The 22,561-nt window shown below is 43.3% G+C and overlaps 1 protein-coding gene across 8 annotated transcripts in view; it reads right to left on the bottom strand.

Annotated features, from left to right (window-relative positions):
- Nucleotides 1-22,561, bottom strand: part of TRPC3 (transient receptor potential cation channel subfamily C member 3) — a 73,121-nt gene that overhangs the window by 2,122 nt on the left and 48,438 nt on the right. For 2 of the 8 annotated variants that reach the window (XM_036450265.2, XM_036450258.2), the window contains 6 exons: nucleotides 21,459-21,723; nucleotides 17,579-17,774; nucleotides 16,127-16,336; nucleotides 14,875-14,922; nucleotides 13,817-13,900; nucleotides 2,103-2,178 (listed from right to left, as the gene is read on the bottom strand). In XM_036450265.2, the coding sequence (XP_036306158.1) occupies nucleotides 2,103-2,178; nucleotides 13,817-13,900; nucleotides 14,875-14,922; nucleotides 16,127-16,336; nucleotides 17,579-17,774; nucleotides 21,459-21,723 (879 nt within the window). The remainder of the gene's footprint in view (nucleotides 1-2,102; nucleotides 2,179-13,816; nucleotides 13,901-14,874; nucleotides 14,923-16,126; nucleotides 16,337-17,578; nucleotides 17,775-21,458; nucleotides 21,724-22,561) is intronic. The other 6 variants (XM_036450266.2, XM_036450260.2, XM_036450259.2 and 3 more) reach the window with 5 other exon arrangements.

Here is a 22,561-nt window from a genome sequence, read left to right as displayed (position 1 = left end):
CAAAGCCATGGAAGAAGTAAATGTAGGTCCAGGTTGAAGCAAGGGAAAGAAAGGAAAAAGAAGGAGCCTAAGTGTTTATTAGGGAAGGCCATGGCAACGAACGTGGTGTCAAGGAACAAACAGATCAGTCTGTGGTGCACAGAGGGTGGGCACGGAAGGAAGTGAGGAGCAATGGTGAATTAATGTTCGGCCAGGGCAACACTTGGCTGTGTGGGCATCATGGGCGTCTCTACAGCAGATTTTTGGCAATTAAAACACAACAGTTCCCAGAACTCAGCTTGGCAGTATTTGGAGCATTTGTCGATTGCAAAGAAAAACTGGATTCTCTTGCAAATAATTGCAATGGAGATAAGCCCTTAATCTTGAAAGTGGAACCATGAAGCAGCAATTTATCTCAAATCATTTCAGCAATCCAAGAAATTATTCTTCAAATTATTGGCATTTTAACAGCTTTTTAAAATATATATATATATATATATATATATATATATATATATATATATGTATATATATTATTGATTTTTACAGAGAGGAAGGGAGAGAGAGAGTTAGAAACATTGATAAGAGAGAAACATAGATCAGCTGCCTCCTGCCCACCCTCTACTAGGGATGTGCCTGCAACCAAGGTACATGCCCTTGACCGGAATCGAACCTGGGACCCTTCAGTCCACAGGTCGGCACTCTATCCAGTGAGCCAAACTGGTTTCAGCACTTTAACAGCTTTTTAATGAGAATCACATGTAAAGCCTACCTTTCACGATCTTTCCTGGTATCTTTATGATGTTTTTAAAGTACCATTTCTACATTCATTATTTATATAAAGGTCAGAATCTTTTCATTTTTTTAATTTTATTTATTTATTTATTTATTTATTTATTTATTTATTTATTTATTTATTTTTAGGAATTCTAACTCCAGAACCCTAGTGAACCCACAATATCCTCCCTACAGTATCCTTCTCCCTCTTTCTGAGTTACGGGGCACTGCACACTAAGTGTATTCAGTCTGCCAACTAGGGGAAACAAATTACCCAACCTCTTTTGACTTTAGTTTCCTCATTTATAACAGGAGTTGGTTCCACTATGTGATACACTTTCTTAGTTAGAACCTGGTTCACAGCGCCAATTCTCCTTCACCCATGTGCAGGCTGTGGGAGACAGCTCCTTGTTTCTGATGCTGCCTCAGCCACCCCGTTCCCCAGCACCTAGCTTTGTTTTGCTTTCAGGGAGTGAAGGAACTGATCAATTTCCCAGTCCAGCCCTGCCTCCATCACACTCTCTAGGTCCCCCTGACTGGATTTTTGCTGGCTATCATTCACATCTCTTCAGATTTTTTTTTACAGACACATGCCACAGGATTGACTCAGATTTGCAAGGTTCCTTTCCTTAATCAAATACTGGTTTCAAAGCTCAGCAACAGTTTTGTTGAGTTTAACTTTTTCTTTTCTTTTTTTCTTAACAGTGCCAATAGGTCTATTTGCATCTGACTGGTGTTGCAAACTATAGATTTGAACTCATTGTTCCAGGTTGATTTCTTTTCAACTCCAGGCATTGGCCTACACCCCAGCCTTCGATGAAAACATTTCTAGTACACAACGGATGCGCTGCCTAGGATTTACCTGGAAAAGTAGGCACGTTGAAGTAAGGAGCCAAGGAAAAACGTGGAAGGCAAGAGAAAAACAGATGGGAAAAATGGGCTAGAGGTTTCTTTTTGGACAACAAAATAAAGATCTGTCTGAAGAAGTGTGGGTTCTGTCCCAGCAACCACTATTTCACTTGCATCACTGGGGAAATGTTAACACTTGTGTGAACTCACTGAAACTCCCATCTTACGTTAATAGGAAATTGAAAGAAAGACGGCAGTCTTCACATTCTAAGAATCAGGGCATTTGGAGTAGAGATAAATTGTCGCTGACTGACATTTTAAAAACTGTTTCTTTAAAATGACAGCATTTTAGAAATGTAAGGTAAGATTCTCCTGTCAATCTTGGAAGGACCCAACCTGCTCCCTGAGATTGGATTTTAAAGGATCCTTCACTGTGCTGTTTCCCAAGTTTGTGCACTTAGTTGTCAAAGGATGTTTCTCGGTTCGGGGATGCTTACCTTCATTCACTTCATCATTCTCTTTGTCTACTTGGGCTTTCAAAACATACCGCTTTATGAGCCTTTTCATTATCTGCTGTTGGGAAAGAAGAAATGATTCTGTCACCAACGGCACCCTGCTCTCCAAGGAGCTTTACATTCCTGCAAAGCAAGCAGGCCAGGGGGGAGGTGTTTTATGTGACTGTTTGCAGAAGAACCCCAGGTTTCCCACCTTTTACTGAGACTGACTGCCCATGCCATCCCACCCCAGGGACAGAAGGAGCTTCACACACGGTTCAGGTGGAAGAGTTCAGTGCATAGTTTCTCTTTCCAACACAATTTATCTCTAAGTTGTGATGACAATACATTGTCATCTGTAGACATTACCTTGTTTCTCATTGCTGTGGTTCCTGTTTTTAAACAAAACCAAATCTATGCTCAATAGGGAAAACTTAGAAAATACAGAGAACAACAAAGAAATACACAAATTCATCAACTATCCCACCATCCGAAGAGAATCTCTGTTGGCATTTTGGCATATGTCCTTCCAATACCTTTTTTTTAAGTGTTGTACATATACTAATCACTATAGAGATTGTGTTTTATGTTTTTTAAATACCATATATTCTGTTATATTGTATGCTTGCCTCTCCTAGCAATATATAGTGTAAATATACTCAATCTAAATATATGCTCTTGCAGGATAATTGTTTTCCTATATGGAAAAAAAATCACACTGGAGCCCTACTTCCTATCATACGCACAAAAAATTAATTCCACATGCATCTTAAATGTGAATTCCACATGCATTTCAAATTCCTCAAAAGACAGTATAGGAGAATCTGTTTGTAAATTCAGTATAGAGCTGTGAGTTTTTCAATAAGATAAAAATTCTAATTACAATAGAAAGGATTAATAAATTCAACTTCATTACAATGAAAACTTCTGTTAATAAAGATACCATGAAGAAAGTAGAAAGTCAAGCCACAAACTGGGAGAAAATATAGGCAACACTTGTGACTGATAATGAATTTGGATCCAAAATATATGAAGAACTTTAATCCAATATGAAAAACTCAACCCAACAGAAAAAATGGCAAAAGAGACATGTGCAGAAAAGGAACAGTGAATAGTCAATAAGCACATAAAACAATCCTCAGCTATTTTCTTGGGAAAAAGCAAATTACAATGAAAAGGAGATAGAATTTCACATCTAAAAAGGGAAAAATTAACACATCTTATAATGGCAAGTGTTGGGAAGGATAGGTATCAATGGAATTTTATACTTCAGAGCTTTTATACTTTTTATAAAATTTTATACTTTTTCAACCTTTTTCATCTCATGGAGCACATAAAATAATAACCAAAATTACTAAAATAGGTATGATTTTGACTCATCACACTGGAGCCATACTTCAGACCAGGCACACAAAAATTAATTCCACATGCATCTTAAATGTGAATTCCACATGCATTTCAAATTCTTCAAAAGACAATATAGGAGAATAAGTTTATAAATCCAGTGTAAGTGTTTCAGTGAGATAAAAACTTTTGATTTTATTGTTTTGCTATTATTGTGTTGGCTATTATCATTTTTTAATTTGACAATATGAGGGGAAGGACACCAGTGCCCTGACTAAGTAGTCAGGTAGTCCATGTTTTACTGAGTCTTGCGGCACACGGGTTGAAAATCGCTGCTTTAGAGGCATGCGTATAAATAGACCATTTTGACAAACACTGGCATTTTCTTTTGGAGTTGAACTTTTGCATGCATAGCCTTTCACTCAGAAAGTCTGTCTAGACCTTCGTCTAGTATGTAAAGAAGCTTCATACATGTATGTGGACCAAGAGGCATAAATAACGTTTATTGTAATCTTGTCCAAAATAGCAAAATAAAACAAAAAACTGAAGACAATCAAAACAAGTATCAATAGGAGACCAGACAAATCACGGTAAGTTACACAATATAATGTCATTGTGGTCACTAATAAAATTGATGAGCCATAGCCACACACAACAATAAAGATGAATCTTAGAAGCATAAATGTTGAATGGAAAATTCAAACTGAATTCACGAAGTATGAAATAATTCTATAAAGCTCAATGTATTTTTGGGATTATCTATATGTGCAATAAGCCTATATTTGAAAAGAAAACCAGAGTGAGAAACCCCAACTTCAGGCTAGAATTACCTGGCGGCAAGGTGTGGGCCAGGGACCAGATCATGTTGTCAGGTAGGAGGTGGCTTCATAGGTGTGTGGGTAGTTATACCTCATAACTTATTATATGACACATATTCTTCTGAACATATCAAATGTCACAAAAGATAATGAAGAGAAAAATTGCCTGAACTAAAGTGCAGGTACAGTAGGCCTTCCTTTATCTGTAGGGGATTGCTTCTAAGGCCTCGCACTAGATACCTGAAATCACTAAACTGAATATATACTGTTTTCTCCTACACATAAAAACCTATAATAAAGTTTAATTGATAAATTAGGCAATTTCACTGAGAGAAGACTCATTCTTACCGTTGACCTTAGCAACCCCAGCATATGACATATTTTCTTTACTTATTAAGTGGAGAACTTCCATATTTTCCCTTACCAGCTTCTCTCTGTCATATCCAATTGCTAGCATCACTACTATTGCACTTTGGGGCCGTTATAAAACCAAGGGTGACTTGAACACAGGCACTGTGGCACCTCCACAATCCATCTGATGACTGTGGATTAGTCAATCCACTAAATGACTTATGGGTGAGAGGTCTATCCTGGACAAAGGGCTGAGTGATGTCCTGGTTGGGACAGAGCAAAATGGCAAGAGAGTTCATCATGTTAGTAAGAAAACACACAATTCAATTTATGATTTGTTTATTTCTGGAAATTTCCATATAATATTTTTGGATTGCAGTTGACGGCAGGCAACTGAAATCTCAGAAAGTGAAACCATCGATGAGGAGGAATACTGTATTGGGAGAATGAAAAATATGCCTCAGGTTTAAGGAAGCAGAAATTATGAACCTAAGTGATCTGTTAGAGGCCAAGGTCAAGTAAAAGGATCTGGGTTGACCCAAAGGATCTGTAACAGAGAATAATGACAGATCAAGAGGTGCTCATGCTATGGAGCAGGAAAAGCCCACCTTATCAGCCACAGTAAAATATAAAACCAGTTGGGCTCTGTGGACTCCAGACCCCAGAACTAACTCTGCGGCCAGTAGTGAGCCTGGTAGTGAGCCAGGTAGTGAGTCAGGTAGTGAGCCAAGAAGTGAGCCTGGTAGTGAGTCAGGTAGTGAATCAGGTAGTGAGCCTCGTAGTGAGTCAGGTAGTGAATCAGGTAGTGAGCCTCGTAGTGAGTCAGGTAGTGAATCAGGTAGTGAGCCTCGTAGTGAGTCAGGTAGTGAATCAGGTAGTGAGCCTCGTAGTGAGTCAGGTAGTAAGCCTTGTAGTGAGTCAGGTAGTAAGCCTCATAGTGAGTCAGGTAGTGAGCCAAGTAGTGTGTCAGATAGTGAATCAGGTAGTGAGCCTCATAGTGAGTCAGGTAGTGAATCAGGTAGTGAGCCTGGTAGTGAGTCAGGTAGTGAGCCAAGTAGTGAGTCAGGTCGTTAGCCAGGTAGTGAGCCTGGTAGTGAGTCAGGTAGTGAATCAGGTAGTGAGCCTGGTAATGAGCCAAGTAGTGAGTCAGGTAGTGAGCCAGGTAGTGAGCCAGGTAGTGAGTCAGGTCGTTAGCCAGGTAGTGAGCCTGGTAGTGAGTCAGGTAGTGAGCCAAGTAGTGAGTCAGGTCGTTAGCCAGGTAGTGAGCCTGGTAGTGAGTCAGGTAGTGAATCAGGTAGTGAGCCTGGTAATGAGCCAAGTAGTGAGTCAGGTAGTGAGTCAGGTAGTGAGCCAGGTAGTGAGTCAGGTAGTGAGCCAGGTAGTGAGTCATGTCATTAGCCAGGTAGTGAGCCTGGTAGTGAGTCAGGTAGTGAGCCTGGTAGTAAGTCAGGTAGTGAATCAGGTAGTGAGTCATGTCATTAGCCAGGTAGTGAGCCTGGTAGTGAGCCAGGTAGTGAATCAGGTAGTGAGTCATGTCATTAGCCAGGTAGTGAGCCTGGTAGTGAGTCAGGTAGTGAATCAGGTAGTGAGTCATGTCATTAGCCAGGTAGTGAGCCTGGTAGTGAGCCAGGTAGTGAATCAGGTAGTGAATCAGGTAGTGAGCCTGGTAGTGAGTCAGGTAGTGAGCCAGGTAGTAAGTCAGGTAGTGAACCAGGTAGTGAGTCATGTCATTAGCCAGGTAGTGAGCCTGGTAGTGAGCCAGGTAGTGAATCAGGTAGTGAGCCTGGTAGTGAGTCAGGTAGTGAATCTGGTAGTGAATCAGGTAGTTAGCCTGGTAGTGATCCTGGTAGTGAGCCTGGTAGAAAGCCAGGTAAGTGAGTCAGCTAGTGAGCTAGGTTGTGAGCTTAGTAGTGAGTCAGGTAGTGAGCCTGGTAGTGAGTCAGGTAGTGAGTCAGATAGTTAATGTGTAGGGAGTTAGATTGTGAGCCTGGTAGTGAGCCAGGTAGTGAGCAAGGGAGTCAGGATGTAACAATGAACACAACCTTTACTACAGTGAACTTGACTGGAACAGTTCACACTGACGGGTGAACTTATCAGGGGTAAAATTAAGTTTCGGGGGTAGTGTAGGCAGATTCCTATAGAAAGAAAGGTATATGAGTTAATTTAGCTTGAAGAGTAAACTATTTTCAACAAATAGTGCTGAGACAATGAACTATCTCTGTGGGAAACTTAAATTTTGGTCTCTACCTGGCACCATATGCCAAAAAGAAAAAGGAGCCAAATGGACAAAAGATCTAAATGTGGATTAAGCTGCCACTAGCAATTGGGGGCAGCCACTGCTCCTCAGGGCTTGGTGACAGTCATAAACCAGTACTGGACTCACACATACTGCCTCCTTATCCCCACCAGGAAAAAGGCTGAGGCATGGGAGGGGGGACAGAGGTTATTCTCTCCCTTCCCTGTGGAAAGAAGAGGGTGTCCCTCAGCCAAGGGAAGGGGGAGATACAAGGCAATTATTCATAGAGATCAGGGTTGCCTAAACAAAAGGGAGCCAGGCATCCCGTCCCTGCTAAATGTCCATTCCAGCAGACCTGCTCCCGGCAACTCTCAGATAGAAAAAAAGATCCAGTATAAAAGAGAAACAGCCATGAGGTTGGCCTGTGTTTTCATTACCTGCCAAACACACATCTCCACTCTGTTGCGTGGAAGTCAGTCATACCCATCAGCGGGAAAGGACAGTCTGTTTATAAACGGGAACAAGACAACGGCTATCCCAATGGGAAGGGGGGCAATTGGATCCATGTCCAGTCAGAGCCAGATTTCTAGGTCAGGGAGTGCGCAGAGGGGATGCAGCCCACAGACTCTTCCAAGCCTTCGCCTGCCCTCGTGGCCGGCACCCGAGCAGCACTGTGGTGCCTGCCACCCAGAGGACATGGCAGTGTGGTCACTGGTAGTGAGTCAGGTAGTGAGTGATGACGAAAGGATTCAGGCAACACCACAGCTAGTCCCAGAGGCAGTCTTTTCTAAACCCGGCTGAGTGAACAGAAGCTGCTTAAACTGGTGAAGCTTCCATTTCCTAATCTATTTAATGGGGGGGTAATAAACTAACCCATAAAGTGTGCAGACTGAGTAACTGAATGCATGTAAAAGCAACAGCTCCTGCTTAGAAAAGGTCAGCTCACCCAGCCGGCGTGGCTCAGTGCTTGCACGTTGACCCATAAACCAAGAGGTTATGGTTCAATCCCTGGTCAGGGCACATGTCCAGGTTGCAGGCTTGATCCCCATTAGGGGTCATGCAGGAGGCAGCTGATCAATGATTCTCATCATTGATGCTTCTCTCTCTCCCTCTCCCTCTCCTTCTCCCTTCTTGTCTCTCTCTAAAATCAATAAAAACATTTTTTTAAAAGGACAGGTTAGCTCTTGTTAGTATTATTTATAAAGATAAAAATTAAAGATGAAGATGTTTACATTCCCTGGCACAATCTCTCTAAAATATTTATGTTATCTGAAACCATGCTGGGAAAAGTCTGTGAAAACTAACATTTCTGGCCAGAGGATGATAATAGGAAAAGAAAATGTCTTTTTAAAATCCAGGCTCCCTAGAAACATCCTGGGCAAAGCCACTCAGATTAAACTCCCTCCTTGAGGGAAAACAGGAAGCCTATTATCTCCATTTCATCTTTAAGCTGCAGGGAAACTATGGCTATAAGCTGACATTTCCCCCTTCCAAATTAGATGTGTTTTCAGCTTTCCACAAAAATTTCTACTTTCATATTTACAGCTTAAATATACTCATCACCAAGTCTGAGACTGTCTATAAAGCAAGAATACACCTCATGTTTGTTTGAAATCAGGTTCCTCACATGTGACTCGACCTGAAAACAGTCCATCCCTTAGCTCAGGTTGGAAAAATAATGCATGTGAATTCCAAAATGATGTGCAACCCTAACTAGCGGCCAAAGTTAGCCATTTCCACTGTTAGTTAATTCTTTAGAGATATTCCAAAAATGCTCTGAATTGTGGCAACAACATTAGAATTAGTGTCTCCCAAAGGTGACCACTTTAAAGGAAAAATCCCCGCCTAGCGGATTAAGACCTGGAATTTCGTAGGTAAGTCATCTATTATAATCACACTGTGTAAAATGGAAATCCATAACAACTAAACCAACTGTTTCTATCACTCATAGAGTCCATAATACAGAGATTTTATTTAAATATAATCAAGTTCTTTCTGTCAAGTTTAGTTGGTGTCTGCAGAGCTGACTGAGACTTCTTTCTCAGAGTTCCTCTTTTTCTACTATCACTTTTTGGGAGGCACAGATTACCCCACAGGCACAGGGAATTCTTTTCCTTAGAAAATATGAAATGTAGAGGGTTCTGGAGCCGGCTTTTAGCAAGGATCATCTCATTTAGAAGCATAACAATTTTCAGCTGCAAGAAGCTTGAGTTTGACAGTGAATTTGGGAATCTCTCTACTTCTTCCAAATTACTCAAAAGCAACAACAACAACAAAAATAAACAGAAAAAACAAGCTCCTTCTTTAATGGAGCTTAGAGGCATCCTTACCTTTTATTAGAAAGCCTATAAAAGGTCGACTGGGGGTGTGGGGCAATGTTAAGAGCAGTCATGCCCTAATCAGTTTGACTCAGTGGATAGAGTGTCAGCCTACAGACTGAAGGGTCCCAGGTTCTATTCTGCTCAAAGGCATGTACCTTGGTTGTGGGCACATCCCCAGTAGGGGGTGTGCAGGAGGCAGCTGATCTATGTTTCTCTCTCTCTTCCTCTCTGTAAAAAATCAATAGAATATATATTCATGGCTAAGGGCTTCCCTTGACTTCATGATATCAATTCTACAGAAGCTTGGACCACTGGGTTGAAGGAGAAATTATAGAGAAAAGCCATGTTTACCAGAAGTACTCAGTGAGACAGAGATGACAGATAAGCTGAAAATTTTTAAGAAGGGAAAAAATAAAATCATCATAAAAATGAAAGATATAGTAGAAGTAGCATACATGAAGATAGGCAGGATACAATACAATCCTATCTAATAAAAGAGTAATATGTAAGTTGATCATCACACCAAGACACAAGATGGCTACCCCCATGTGGACATAAGATGGCTGCCATAAGATGGCCAGCAGGCGAGGGCAGTTGTGGGAAATTAGAGGTGACCAGGCCAGCAGAGGAGGGCAGTTGGAGGGGGACCCAGGCCTGCAAGGGAGGGAAGTTGGGGGAGACCAGGACAGCAGGGGAGGGCAGTTGGGGGAACCAGGCCTGCAGGGGAGAGCAGTTGGAGGGACCAGGCCTGCAGTGGAGGGCAGGTGGGGGGGATCCAGGCCTGCAGGGGAGGGTAGTTGGGGGGACCAGGCATGCAGGGGAAGGAAGTTTGGGGGGCAGACCTGCAGGGGAGAAAGTTGAGGGGGAAAGGCCTGCAGGGGAGGACAGTTGGGGGGGACCAGGCCAGCAGGAGAGGGCAGTTTAGGGGAACCAGGCCTGCAGGGGAGGGCAGTTGGGAATCAGCAGTCCTGAGTTGTGAAAGGGATGTATGACTGCCCAAGATTGGGCTGATCTGGGATTGGGCCTAAACGGGAGGTCGGACATCCCTCAAGGGGTCCCAGATTGGAGAGGGTGTAGGCTGCACTGAAGGACACCACCACCCTGTGCACAAATTTCGTGCACTGGGCCTCCAGTATGAGAATAAGAGAGAAGCCAAAAGTAGAAATGGATGAAAATTCAAAAGGAATAGAGGAAAAAATGGTAGCTCTGGAAGACAGGCAAAGAAGACTCAGTGGGCATCTAATTGGTATCTTTGAAGAAGGAACCCCAAAAACATATTTCAGGATATAATTCAAGAAAATTATTCGGAGATAAAAGAAGACTTAAATGTGCAAATTGAATGGCCTTCCTGTGTGCCAGAAAAATTCACACAGATAGACCTACAGAACAATCAATAGCAAGTTATTGGATTTAAAAGATTGAAAAAAAAAAAAAATCTGGGTCATCCAAACACAACGAAGGCCAACTATAAGCCAAAACCAATCACGCTGGCCTCCAACTCTTTCCCATGAACGTTCCATTGTAGGAACAGAGGGACAATGTTTACAAAGACATTAAGAAAATGAAGTCATGTCTAAGAGTGTTACAGCTAGTCAGTATAAACACAAAGAAAATAGGAAACAGCTGAGAACATGAAATAACTCAAAAAACATAATTTCCATGGCTCCCCTTGAAGAAGCTACAAGAAGACAAATTGACAACAGAGAGATTAATAGAAAACTATGGCAAAAAAAAATGGTGGTGAGTATTGACTGTTTAATTGTGATCCTATCAAGGTAGTGAAGAGGATCAAAACATGGCACCCCAAATATGTCACACCGGGATAAGGATTATTTTGAGCTAAAGGCGACTGAGAAACAGAAAATGCAGAAAGAGCTCTCTGTCGTCTTCCTATCACCTAACAGCAGGATGGGCATGTCCTTTCTGAAGGTTTGGCCCTCCACTCTCCCGCATCCTCACTAAGACAGGAAGCTGCCCTGAGATAATCTGCAAAACAAACCCTCCCAAAGTCACCTGCCTCTTCCATTACTTCCCAATATGCTTACCTTCCCATGGTTTACCACCACCCCACCACCCCACTCAGAGCCCAACCTCCTTTCCTTTGTCTTGTCACTTCCCAAGAGAGTATATAAGCCCCACATTCTAGCTGCCTCTTTGAGTTACTGGTCACCGGGGGCTCTGCGTGTGTAAAGAAGCTGTTTTTATCTCCCCCCCCCCCCCCCGCCCCGTTAAGCCATGTTCTGGTAGTTCACTTCACAGGCCTTTGGTGCTGAACTTAAGGGGTAGAGGAAGGTGTTTTTTGGTTGTGTGCGTGTTTTTAACTCTCCTATCGTTCTAGTGACTTAACTAGCAAAAGCTGGGAGGAGAAGGGGAACATGATAAAAGAGAAAATAAGCCACTCATATCTTACTGTGGAGGTCAAAAGACTACAATTGAAACTTGTAAACCAAGTAACAGAGCTATCGGTAGGTGTAAAGACATAAGGATACACATCAACACAGGTAACATAATCCACTTCAGCTCAAACAGTCAGATCTGGTTCCCTTTTTTTTTTTTTTTTTTTTTTTTTTTTTAATGATACTGAGTACTCCAAGTTCTGAACACTTGGAAAGGTATGTCATATTCACGAAAAGGAAGACAGAATATTATAATGATTTCATTCTTAAGTTAACACAATCACAATAAGAATTATCAGCAGGATATTGTGCAAATTGGACAGGCTGACTCTAAAGTTCAAATAAATAAACAAGGGAGAAAAAATGGAAAAATTATGCGAAATATGAGTCCTAAAGTAAGGACATAAGGGTGTTTATATCTTATGTGTTTTATTTTCTTTTAAACTGTAATAATTAAAATAATGTGGATCTACAGCATCGAAAGCCTAAAAATGTATCTAAATAGATATAATAATTTAGTAAATAATAAAAGTGGTATTTTAAATCAGTAGAAAAGATGCCCAAGAATATAATCATCTGGAAAAAAAATAAATTAGAATCCCCACCTCACATGTTGCATCAAAACATATTCTATGCGGATCAAATATCTTCAGGTAAAAAGTTAAAACCACAAAAATACCTGAAGTCAAAAAATTTGTAAAGTTGACTGATTACACAAAGATAAAAGTGTTGGGAAAAACATTAAACATTTAATAAACATTAAAGAGTCACGCAACACACTGGCGGTGGAAGGGGGTAAGGGGAAATTCAGTTCAGACCACAGACGATGGACTGATTTTCTTAAAAGAATGTATTGATTCTTAAAAGAATTCCTCTTGCCAAAACCAGTTTGGCTCAGCAAATAGAGCGTCGGCCTGCGGACTGAAAGGTCCCAGGTTCGATCCCGGTCAAGGGCATGTACCTTGGTTGTGGGCACATCCCCAGTAGGGGTTGTGAAAGAGACAGCTGATTGATGTTTCTCTCTCATCGATGTTTTCAACTCTCTATCCCTCTCTCTTTCTCTCTGTAAAAACTCAATAAAATACATTAAAAAAAAATCTTCCTCATTCCAACCTATAACCACCATACTTTCTCTTAAAAAAAAAAAAAAAAAAGGAATTCCTTTTAATATATAGGGCTTTTTCCTATATATTAAAAGGAATTCCTTTTTCCTATATATTAAAAGGCAAATATATATTGGGTCTTAAGCATAAAGAACACTAAAAGTAAAGAGATGGCCAAGTTCATTCATGGTAAAGAATGCAAAGCAAAACTGCACTGTGATGCCATTTTCACCCATCTGGGCAAGGTAAGAACCACTGGCGACAAGCACACTGCTGGAAAATTAAGGAGAATGGGCATTCTCAGAATGTAAACTGGTACACGTTCCATCAAAATCAGTTTGCTAATAGTTGAACAATTATAGAATGCACTTTTTCTTTAGCCAGACAGTGCTACAGACATGCACAGTTAAAATGCCATGTATGCAAGGTTGCTTGCTGTAATAGCTCATAGTGGCATAGACTCCCTTTCCACCAAAATGATAAACGAAGTCAACCATATAATGGAATATAATATAACCATCAAAAAGTCAGACTTTGGGAATCAGGGTGCCATGCAATTTTGCAGAATTTACTGCTTCCAAGAAAACTGTATAGAGAACTATAATCATTGATTGTCATCACCACATATTATAAAACTCCTTGCTCCTCATTCTTCCAATCTTGTACACATCAGAAATCTAAAAACTGGATAATCAAAAGTGGTCAACCAGATGGAAAACAGAGAACTATAACCTGTTGGGAGTTGAAGAATACTGTTCAAATGTCACATCCAATGTCAAAATGCAAAACATATTGTAAAGTAGCACAAACGGAACAGTATAGCCTCAGAAGCCACCTGAAACACGCATCGCCTGCGAGGAAAACCTGCAGAAACGAGTCAGAGATTATTTTCCAAATATGCTGTCTCCCTGCTTTCTCCAGCTCAAAGCACAAGTGTCCTTTGGAAATTGTGCCAACAGTTTGCTTTCAATATAGCAAAAACACTCTTCCTCCTCAACCAAGAAAATTATAAAATTCCCTCCGTTACTGAATCTACTTTGTTCTATCCTATCCTCATAGTATATTTGGATGATCTAATTCTCCTCACTAAGCACACACACACAGTACAGAATTATAGAAATAAAGAGAAATGTCTAATGAATGCTTACCTGATAACGTGTTGGCTGATTGAGAATGCTGTTAAAACTGTGTGATTCAAAAACTCTGGAGTTAGACTGAGTGAAGAGGTTTAACTAGGAAAAAATACAATTAACCTAGTAAATTAGAATACATTCACTTGGAAATAACAAATATAATCTACTTTATTCTCCTTGATAATATTTCTGGAGTCAGCACTTCTGAGGGACATTTTGTGGAAGATGAGTGAGTGTAGACGGGGTTTAATATATCTCCGAAGGTCAAAGTGAATGGGAGCAACATACTCACATCACTGACGTGCTGGCAGCATGCACTGTCACAAGCTGATTAATTGAAAACAGTCTTTTATAAATGAGCTCGCTAAGCATTTCTGATCCTGGGGACCATGTACCCTTATCAACATATATCCAGGGCGCCTAGAAGGCAAAGCTGCACAGAAGCGATTCTACCTGCTCCGAGCCTGGCTCCTCTCTCAGCAGCCTCCCCAGGACTGCTGCTCTTCCTGCCAGCACCCCCCAGGGAGCATGCCTGCCCCTCACAGTCCTGGGCACACCGTGCTTCCCCCCTCCCCCCCCCACAGGGTCCAGGTAGCCGTGGCACCTGAATGCCCTCTCCGCTAGCATCTTCCCTTCTACACCAAGACACCATCAGGCAGGAAGTCGGGATCCGCTGCCTACAGAAAGACAATGCTAGGGTGTGAAGTGTAAGCCTCTCCCATCCTGGAGAGGCTTTCTTTGAAAAGAATAAAGAATCAGTTACTAAATGCCCAGAGAAGCAAAGTCAGTTTCAGCAGTAGCAGAATTTGCCCAAGATGGCAAGTAGTGGCTGGCCCCTTGAAGAGAGCAGCACCCTGCAGCTGGAGGTGCAGCTGGCGGGGAGGTGGGCAGGAGCCAGGCCAGAGCGCAGCAGTGAGTGGTGGTGCCAGGTGCAGCAGGAAGAGCAAGGCATCTGGTGCTGCTTTCAGTCCCACACCTGCCCCGCTAGGCCGGCACCGTGCCCTCGCACAAGTGAGTGACTTTAGTGGCTTCAGCTGTCTCAGCTACAAAGTGGGAACAATAGCTATACCTACCTCACAGTGCTGCATGAGGGTCAAATGTACAGCAAAGCACTTGGCAAACTGTGGATTAAGAAGGGCACTGCTATTTGTCGAGGCAGAACTTTGTCCGCTTCGTGTCATTCTCACGAGAACCCCACGAAGCTGCCTCTTTCGGTGTGATACTCAGGGCTCAGAGCGATAGAACACTTTAGCCAGGGGACTCGCTAATAGGCCGTAAGCTTGGAACTCAAACCCAGGTCAGACGCCCGGGCACTCCTCCTGACAGTAAACTGCTCTCGGTGGGCACGCACGGGGTATTGTTTGAAACTGTGGGATGCTGCAATCCATCACTGCCTTGCAGACGCATGGCCTTAACTGCCCACACCCAGGAAGGCTTAAAGGCCACCTTCTTACAAAATGAGCTGCCAGGGGGTTACAAGATTTGGAAAGCACCTCTGTCTTCAAAGGTGAGAAGTGAAATCACACAAATCCAGCCGTTGGCCAGAGTCAGGGAGAACCAGGTCCAGGTCAGATCCAAGGCCTGGATTTCCTGGAGATAACAGTACTGTCTTGCAGCTCCCAGCTACAGGCCATTTTTACAACCTCAGGCAGAAATGTTACCCCCACGCCTTTCCTCCGACCTGCCTTGCTCACTATTATTTGCGGTTCTGCCCATGTCTTCCTGTGTCCTATGCCAATTCTGTCTCTGAAAACTGAGTTCATGGTAATAAACTGTTATCATGAATCTCATCTCTGTTGATGAGTTTGACTCGACCGGGGCCACTCAAGGATACACTGTGCTTGATTATTTCTAAAAGGGACATTTATGGTTAATACTTGAGGACGCTCTTAAGCTTGCATCGATTTTATAACATTGAAGGAAAAAGGAGTCTTTAGCCCAATAAAGGTTCTGTATAAACAAGAAGACTATGGTGGTGTTGAACATCCATACAACCATTAGGAAAATGTGCAGTTAAAACTCTTCAACTTTGGAAGAACAGTTGAGAAACATGGAACGCAAGAAACCAAGTGTTCTGTTCACTTTTAAAGAGTTAAGGAATTTCTTGTTTGATTTTAATCGGGTAGCTTACGTGAAATTATGACCCAAAGCAAGGCATAGATTATGTGGCCTCGTGACTCATAAGGAAAGTATTCATCATTTGTCTATGAAAGACTGTGGAATGGACAATACTTTTGACATCTTCTAAGTTCACAGAGAAAAATGAGTGGACACACATCGAAAGACCAGGAGAAAGACACCACGTTCCCCGTGTCGGATACCTACCCTGGACTTTGAGTTCCCCAGTCCCATTTCTATATCTTTCTGGAGCCTCCTTCTTCTGCATTTGGAAAAGTTAACAATCCGCATGATGAAATAAACAAATGACTTTGGACTGGGAACTAGACTGAAGGGTGGAGGTAATGTTTTTCCATCATCAAAATAAGATAACCAAAGTTTTGAGCGAGCAAACTTCCATTCGACATCGCTGTCATCCTGTGTCACAAGATATAAAAGGCAGAACTCATTTTAAAAACTAAAAATTCTAGTAATTGATTCTACAGGGTATTACAATGAACCTAAATTGTGCTTTTGAAACAGATGTGATTTATATACAATTATTTGCTTATAATCTCTATTGTTCTACATAATATCCTATCAACTTCCTTGATACTCATTTTTAATTTTATTTTTCTCTTTCATGTGCTTCTGGTACCCATTGAAACTTAACAAGGATTCCTGACCCTCACCCAAGACACAAAGAAAAGCACAAGAAAAAGTCAGGGTCAAGGAAGGATGGGAAGATTATCTTCTATCCCTGCCAATTCTGTATATCCATCAATAGTTCCCCACTCTCTAGCCACCCTCCCTCCCATCCAATAAGTTGTAGATATAGCATACTATATCCCCAGGGCAAAGGGGGAAAAACAGTACTCAGATGAAATTGCGCTTTGCTGTTTATGTGTCTTGCCATATGTCCTCAAATGCCACACAAGGACCTCAGCGGCCTATTCCTGCTTTTTATCTCCTTTGGACCAGAGAGCTGCCCCCTGGTGATGGGTGTGACCATCCTACTGGGAGAAATGATGGAGAGGAGTGGAAGAAGTTGGCTCCCTTGGTTCACACTCGCTAAACTAGCAGGAATGCAAAGTACCATAGTTCTCCTAAGTGAAGGGCCTCGCTTCGGCTTTAATAACACTATCTGTGTGTCTCGATAAAGCACACAGAGAGACTCAATGGACTTAACAAACAGCAAAACCCTAAGAAGCTACTGAACACTAAACCGGAGGACATAGAAAACATACAACCGTGAAGAAAGGTTCCAACCAGCTCAATCCAAAACCCAAAGTAAAATGATTTCCACAACAGTAAAAGTTCCAACTGGATAAAGAACATCATAAATGTTTGCCAGATGCCTAGCAATCCCCCTCCAGGACCTTTCACAGCTGGCTGGCTAATGGGGAGAGAGCAACCTCCCAAAGCCTAGCACTTCCTCCAGCCGCCAATTTCAAATGTCTGAAATAGACCCCGAAAGTGATGATAAAGCCGCGGGGAGCCCCGCTGTGCCCCTAGAAGACGCTGGAAGGCATAGGCTATCGGGGTGGAAAACCCAGAGGAAGGCCTGGGCACACCCCACCTCTCGCTTCCAGGAGCTGGACCACCCACAGGGCACGACACAGATGTGCTGTGTTATTAGAACGACGGCAAGAACAGACCCACGGGTAGGAGTCTGCTTACCTCAATTTCTTGATATGAGCTGTTAATCATAGCAATTAACATGTTGAGCAAAACGACCACCATAGTCACATTGTATATTCCATAAAGCACGTATCCAATATTCTCTATGAACTTGTGATCATATTTGAGCACAACTGAAGTCACTTCAGACAACCCGAATATGGACCAAAACAGAGTCTTGAAGCTTTCTTCCACACTGTCGAAAGAATGAGGCACACAGTCAGCAAGCTAACAGTTTTCCGTGTTAAAAAGTCAGAAGTAAAAACAAGTATGGGTCTGGCCACTGTACCAACATCAATGTCATCATAAAATGCCATCATAAACCCCAGAATGGAATTATCTACATAGATAAAACCCTAAGTGACCATTCGACCATTCAGTATTCGACTGGTTGCTATGACACTCACTGACCACCAGGGGGCAGACACTCAATTTAGGAATTGTCCCCTGGTGGTCAGTGCACTCCCACAGCGGAGCACCGCTTAGCTGACTGATGGGTGCCAGACACAGCACTTTTGACTAGCAAGCACAGCAGGGCAACCAAGCGGCCACAGCTGCCGGCAGGCACAGCTGGGGGGGGGGGGGGTGCGGACGATGACTGGGATGAACCGGATTGGTGAGGCACCTGGCCCAACTTGGGCTCCTCCCCCCCACCTGTCACTTTGTACACTACTACATCCCTGGGGGTATGTCAGACTGCCGATTTCAGCCGATCCCAGAGGGTCCCAGGTTGTGAGAGGGCACGGCCAGACTGAGGACCCCACTAGGCTGAGGCTGCGGGCCCTGGATTCGTGCACCAGGCCTCTAGTTTTACTATAATGTTTAACGTAAGTTATTCTCAGGTTTTCAGGAGTGTGTGGTTACTTTGTGTTGATGCCTAGCCACTCTGTAAGTTGTCCAGGAAAAAGTCTCCAGAATAGACTTTTTTTGGGGAAAGAAGTTCTACCACGATGCCCATTCCTGTCTCCTAGAAGGATAGAAGTTTGGGGTGTGATCTTGTAGGTGGTTTAGAATCTCAATCGGGTTTTCTGAAGTAGAACAAGGTCGGGATTAAAAAGTATATGCCCACTTCCAGAAAACTATGCACAGGCATCTTCCTTACAGCGAGGCAGCGGGGCAGAAAGAGCACCCTGGCACCCACCCAGAGGGCGTGAGTAAACAGTTCTGTACATTCATAGGGGAAACACTATGACACAGATCTATCCTCCTGCTTCTATGTAAAATGATATATTCTTAAGTAAAAAAAGAAAGAAATAGCAAATGTGAAATAGTCTACAATTTGAGTAAAAAAGAGGGGTATTCGAACGCTTATCTTCTTGTTTATGCAAAAAATCTCCGACAGAAACCCCTGCCCCTGGGAACTGGGGTACACTCAGAGCTGCGGTCCCAGGCGAGGGGTCAGGCTTTCACAGCTGACACTGCTCCCATGAGCCATGTCACAGGGACTAGCACCTGCCAGGAGGTATGCTTGGCTGCAGACGAAGAGGAGGCAACAGAAGGAGAGATTCCTCTTCTTTTCCCTCAATTTAAATAATCTACTTCCTGACTCCTGGTCCCATGCGGCAGTTAGCACATAGCCTCCCCTCACCTCCAAGACGAAGGCCCAGTTTACTCTTAAATGGGCTTTGCCAGCTCAATATAGCTGGTCTCAGCATATGACCCAACTGTAACTGCGGGTCTGTGAGCAACAAGAATAACCCTTGAAGAACTACACACGTAGGCTTGCACCACAGAGGAGAGGTCGAGAGCGAGTCCTGCGTGGACTGAGCTTGTTTTCATTGCTGCAGTGCTATCCCAGCGCACCCTTGCTTCTGAGGCTATGAATTCTGTATTTCCTTTGGACCATAGCGTTTGTGTTACTCTGTACAACTTATTCTGGGAAACTGCAAATAGCAATATGGAGGTGAATAAAATTCTTTCTTAAAAAAAAAAAAAAAAATGAGACCTTTGTCCAAAGAGAGGTTTATGAAAACTTTTTAAAATATCTTATAACAGATTCTTAATAACAATTCTGTAGATTTATAGGTTTTAGTACTAGCTCATTCATTCATTCACTCAATCAATTAATCGCTGGAGCACCTATTATGTTCTAAACGTTGTGCTGGGCCCTGGGGGTGGGGGCAGAATAAAAATCCTGTTCCTACAGAGGTACCCTCTTACAGAACATTTGACCATGTGCTGTCACAGTGCGGGTGCTAGGAGACAGAAAACTACAATCCCCTTGTTCAGCCATTAATTTTACAGCCTTCTTCCTCTTGCTCCTTACAACCCCCCTCCCCCTCTTCATTCTCTCTGACTGTGTGAATCTACCTGGTGGGGAGGGGACAGGGAGATGAGAGGGTGCCAGTGGGTCCTAGCTTCCATTGTGGGTGAGAGGCTTTCTATAAATTACCAACATAACCGACAACCTTTTTGTGTTTATTTTTAAAACTAGAGGCCCAGTGAACATGACATTGTGCATGGTTAGGGTGCCTAGGCCTAGGATGGCCTCCGTCGCATGGCCTCTGCCACCCTGTGACACTGTGTGAAGCTCCCGCCCCAGGATGCTCTGCGAGGCTCCCCCTGCCCCTCGATTGCTTCATGAAGTTTGCTGCCTCCCCACGAAGCTCACCACTGCCAGCTCCGCAAAACTCCCCTGCCCTGTCACTGCTCCGCGAGGCTCCCCGAACCCACAACTGCTCCTCAAAACTCCCTGCCCCAGACTGCTTCGTGAAACTCACTGCCGCCTGGGTGACTGCTCTGCTAAGCTCACGGCACCCCGTGAAGCAGCCCTCCACCGGCTCGGGGATCGAGAGGTGCTCCATGCCCTTATGGTGACCGGTCGCCCATTCCGTCATGACGCCACTGAGCTCGTTATATATATTAGGAAAATGAAACTAACTTGGCCAGAGGCCATGGCTGCAGGCCAGCAGGCTGCACTGGCAGACAGGCAGCCAGGCCGCCTGGTTTCCGAGCCGTGTTCTCCCACGGAGCTCAGGTGCCTGTCCTCACACAGCCGAGGAGAAAACCTCAGGGCCGAAGCTCCTTCGGAGCTCCAGGATCCCTGTGCACCTCCCACTGGGTTCAGACAGACATTTTCTTCATTGAAAGCAAGAGCTTCAGGTCTCGTTCACCTGAGACCTGCTCTGTATTGACGACTTGAAGGAATTTATTTTTGAACAACATGATGCCTGGCAGGGCGTGAGGCTTCATCTTTCTCCAGAGGGAACGTGCTGACCGTCCAGCCGGTGTCCAGTGGGACATGCAGGACACAAAGGGAGGTGGAGGGCATGGCCTCCCACCTGCAAGGCCTGCAGTCCAGAGGGAGGGCCGCCCCTATGACAGCCAAACCCCATGGGTGACAGTGAATCTCACACCTGGATGTCTCCAATTGATAGAACTTAAAAGGACAAAGACTAAAGGAGCCCAATCAAGAAAGACTTCCTGGAAGAGGTGAATCTGCACTGTGGAAACCAGTCTGACCAGAGGAAGGACATACTGTTACCTTTCTAGGGGGCCGTACACATTGAGCTATTATTTCTCTTATTTGACTCCCTCTACTTTTTTGAAATAATAATAATGACCACAAAATAATGAAACTAAATTTAAAGTCATACATAATGTAAGAGACATCCAGTATTGAAATTTTACTACTCATCTATCTCAAAATAACCCATTTTGTCTAGGATTTTTCCAAATTCTGATTCATCCTGTGGTCAACTGCTCACTAAACTCAGAGCAGAATCTGAAGCAATGTCAGTACATAAGGGCACTGTTTTCAATGGAGTTTTTCTTCTCTTAAAAACATCGTTATTACAATCACTGAAAGTTTTCTTTTGCTTCATCTAGACGTGTTAGACTTTCTCTTCATCCTGTCATGTCTACAAGAAACCTTACTTACGTGGTAAAAGCAGCATTTACTTTAGCCCCAAGGTAGTAAGAGTATAGGATGAACATGCCAATCATAAAGGCGAGAAACACCATAATGAAGAGGACCATGAACTTGAAGATGTCTTTCACGGTCCTGCCCAGGGAGATCTGCAAGGGGCCGAAGCTCTCGTTGGCAGGGAGTATGTAGGCAATCCGGGAGAAGCTGAGCACCACGGCGATGGCATAGAGCCCTTCCGAAATGATCTGAGGGTCGGAGGGAAGCCACTTATCTCTGGCTGGAAACGGAGAGGGAGGTTAAAAACGGGCCTTTCCATTCATTGCTAACTATGCAAAGCCAATACCTCCACTAGGCGCTACCTTGTAGGTAAGTGGCTAATGTCTCCATTGGAACTATTCTAGACTTAATGAACAGTCTGGGCTCTAGTTGACCCGTTAAAGCAGAAAAATACGAATCTTTCACTTATGTGAATTATTCCACTGGAGAAAACACTATTATGGAGACACTAAGCTGACTTCGCATTGAGCAGAAACAGAAGAAAGTGTGAAAGATGGAGGTTAATGCTTCATGAGACACAGGCAGTCAAGATGACAAAATGACAGGCCTGACTGACGGTTTATCAGCCAACAAGTCTGTCATCCTATAAACTTGAGGCACAAAACTTTTGTATACCATGGGAATTAGTTCATCTCACAGTTAATGAAGTAAAACATCATAATTAGAGACATGAGAATGTCTAGGATCACATGGTGCTATCGACTTGGTATCTGAACAAGAAGCCGTGTTCCTGAAAAACAAAAACTGCTACTGAGCCACAAATGTTCTAAAGAGGTCCCCAGCACCCTTTCAAGGTCGCTTCTCACAGTCACAGCAGACTGTTTCCCTGGAAGGCCAATGAAGTGCGATGGGGCTGATTTTGTGTGGACTGGGCCACTCCCAGGAGAAGGCAGCATCGCACACCTTTGCAACAACAATAAAAAGCACCATTTATTGAATGTTTACTATGCACCAGGCCCTGTGATTGCAGCAGCCCCACAGACCTGGTGTTATTATTATCCTCCTTTCAGAGATGCAGATAACAAGGCTAAGGTTAAAAACTAGATCAAAATCACACA

The sequence above is a fragment of the Pipistrellus kuhlii genome, unplaced genomic scaffold (genome assembly GCF_014108245.1).
Source record: "Pipistrellus kuhlii isolate mPipKuh1 unplaced genomic scaffold, mPipKuh1.p scaffold_m20_p_21, whole genome shotgun sequence".
NCBI classification, from domain to species: domain Eukaryota; kingdom Metazoa; phylum Chordata; class Mammalia; order Chiroptera; family Vespertilionidae; genus Pipistrellus; species Pipistrellus kuhlii.
The sequence above is the reverse complement of the archived record's forward strand: the minus strand, read 5'-3'. Positions and strand labels throughout refer to the sequence as shown.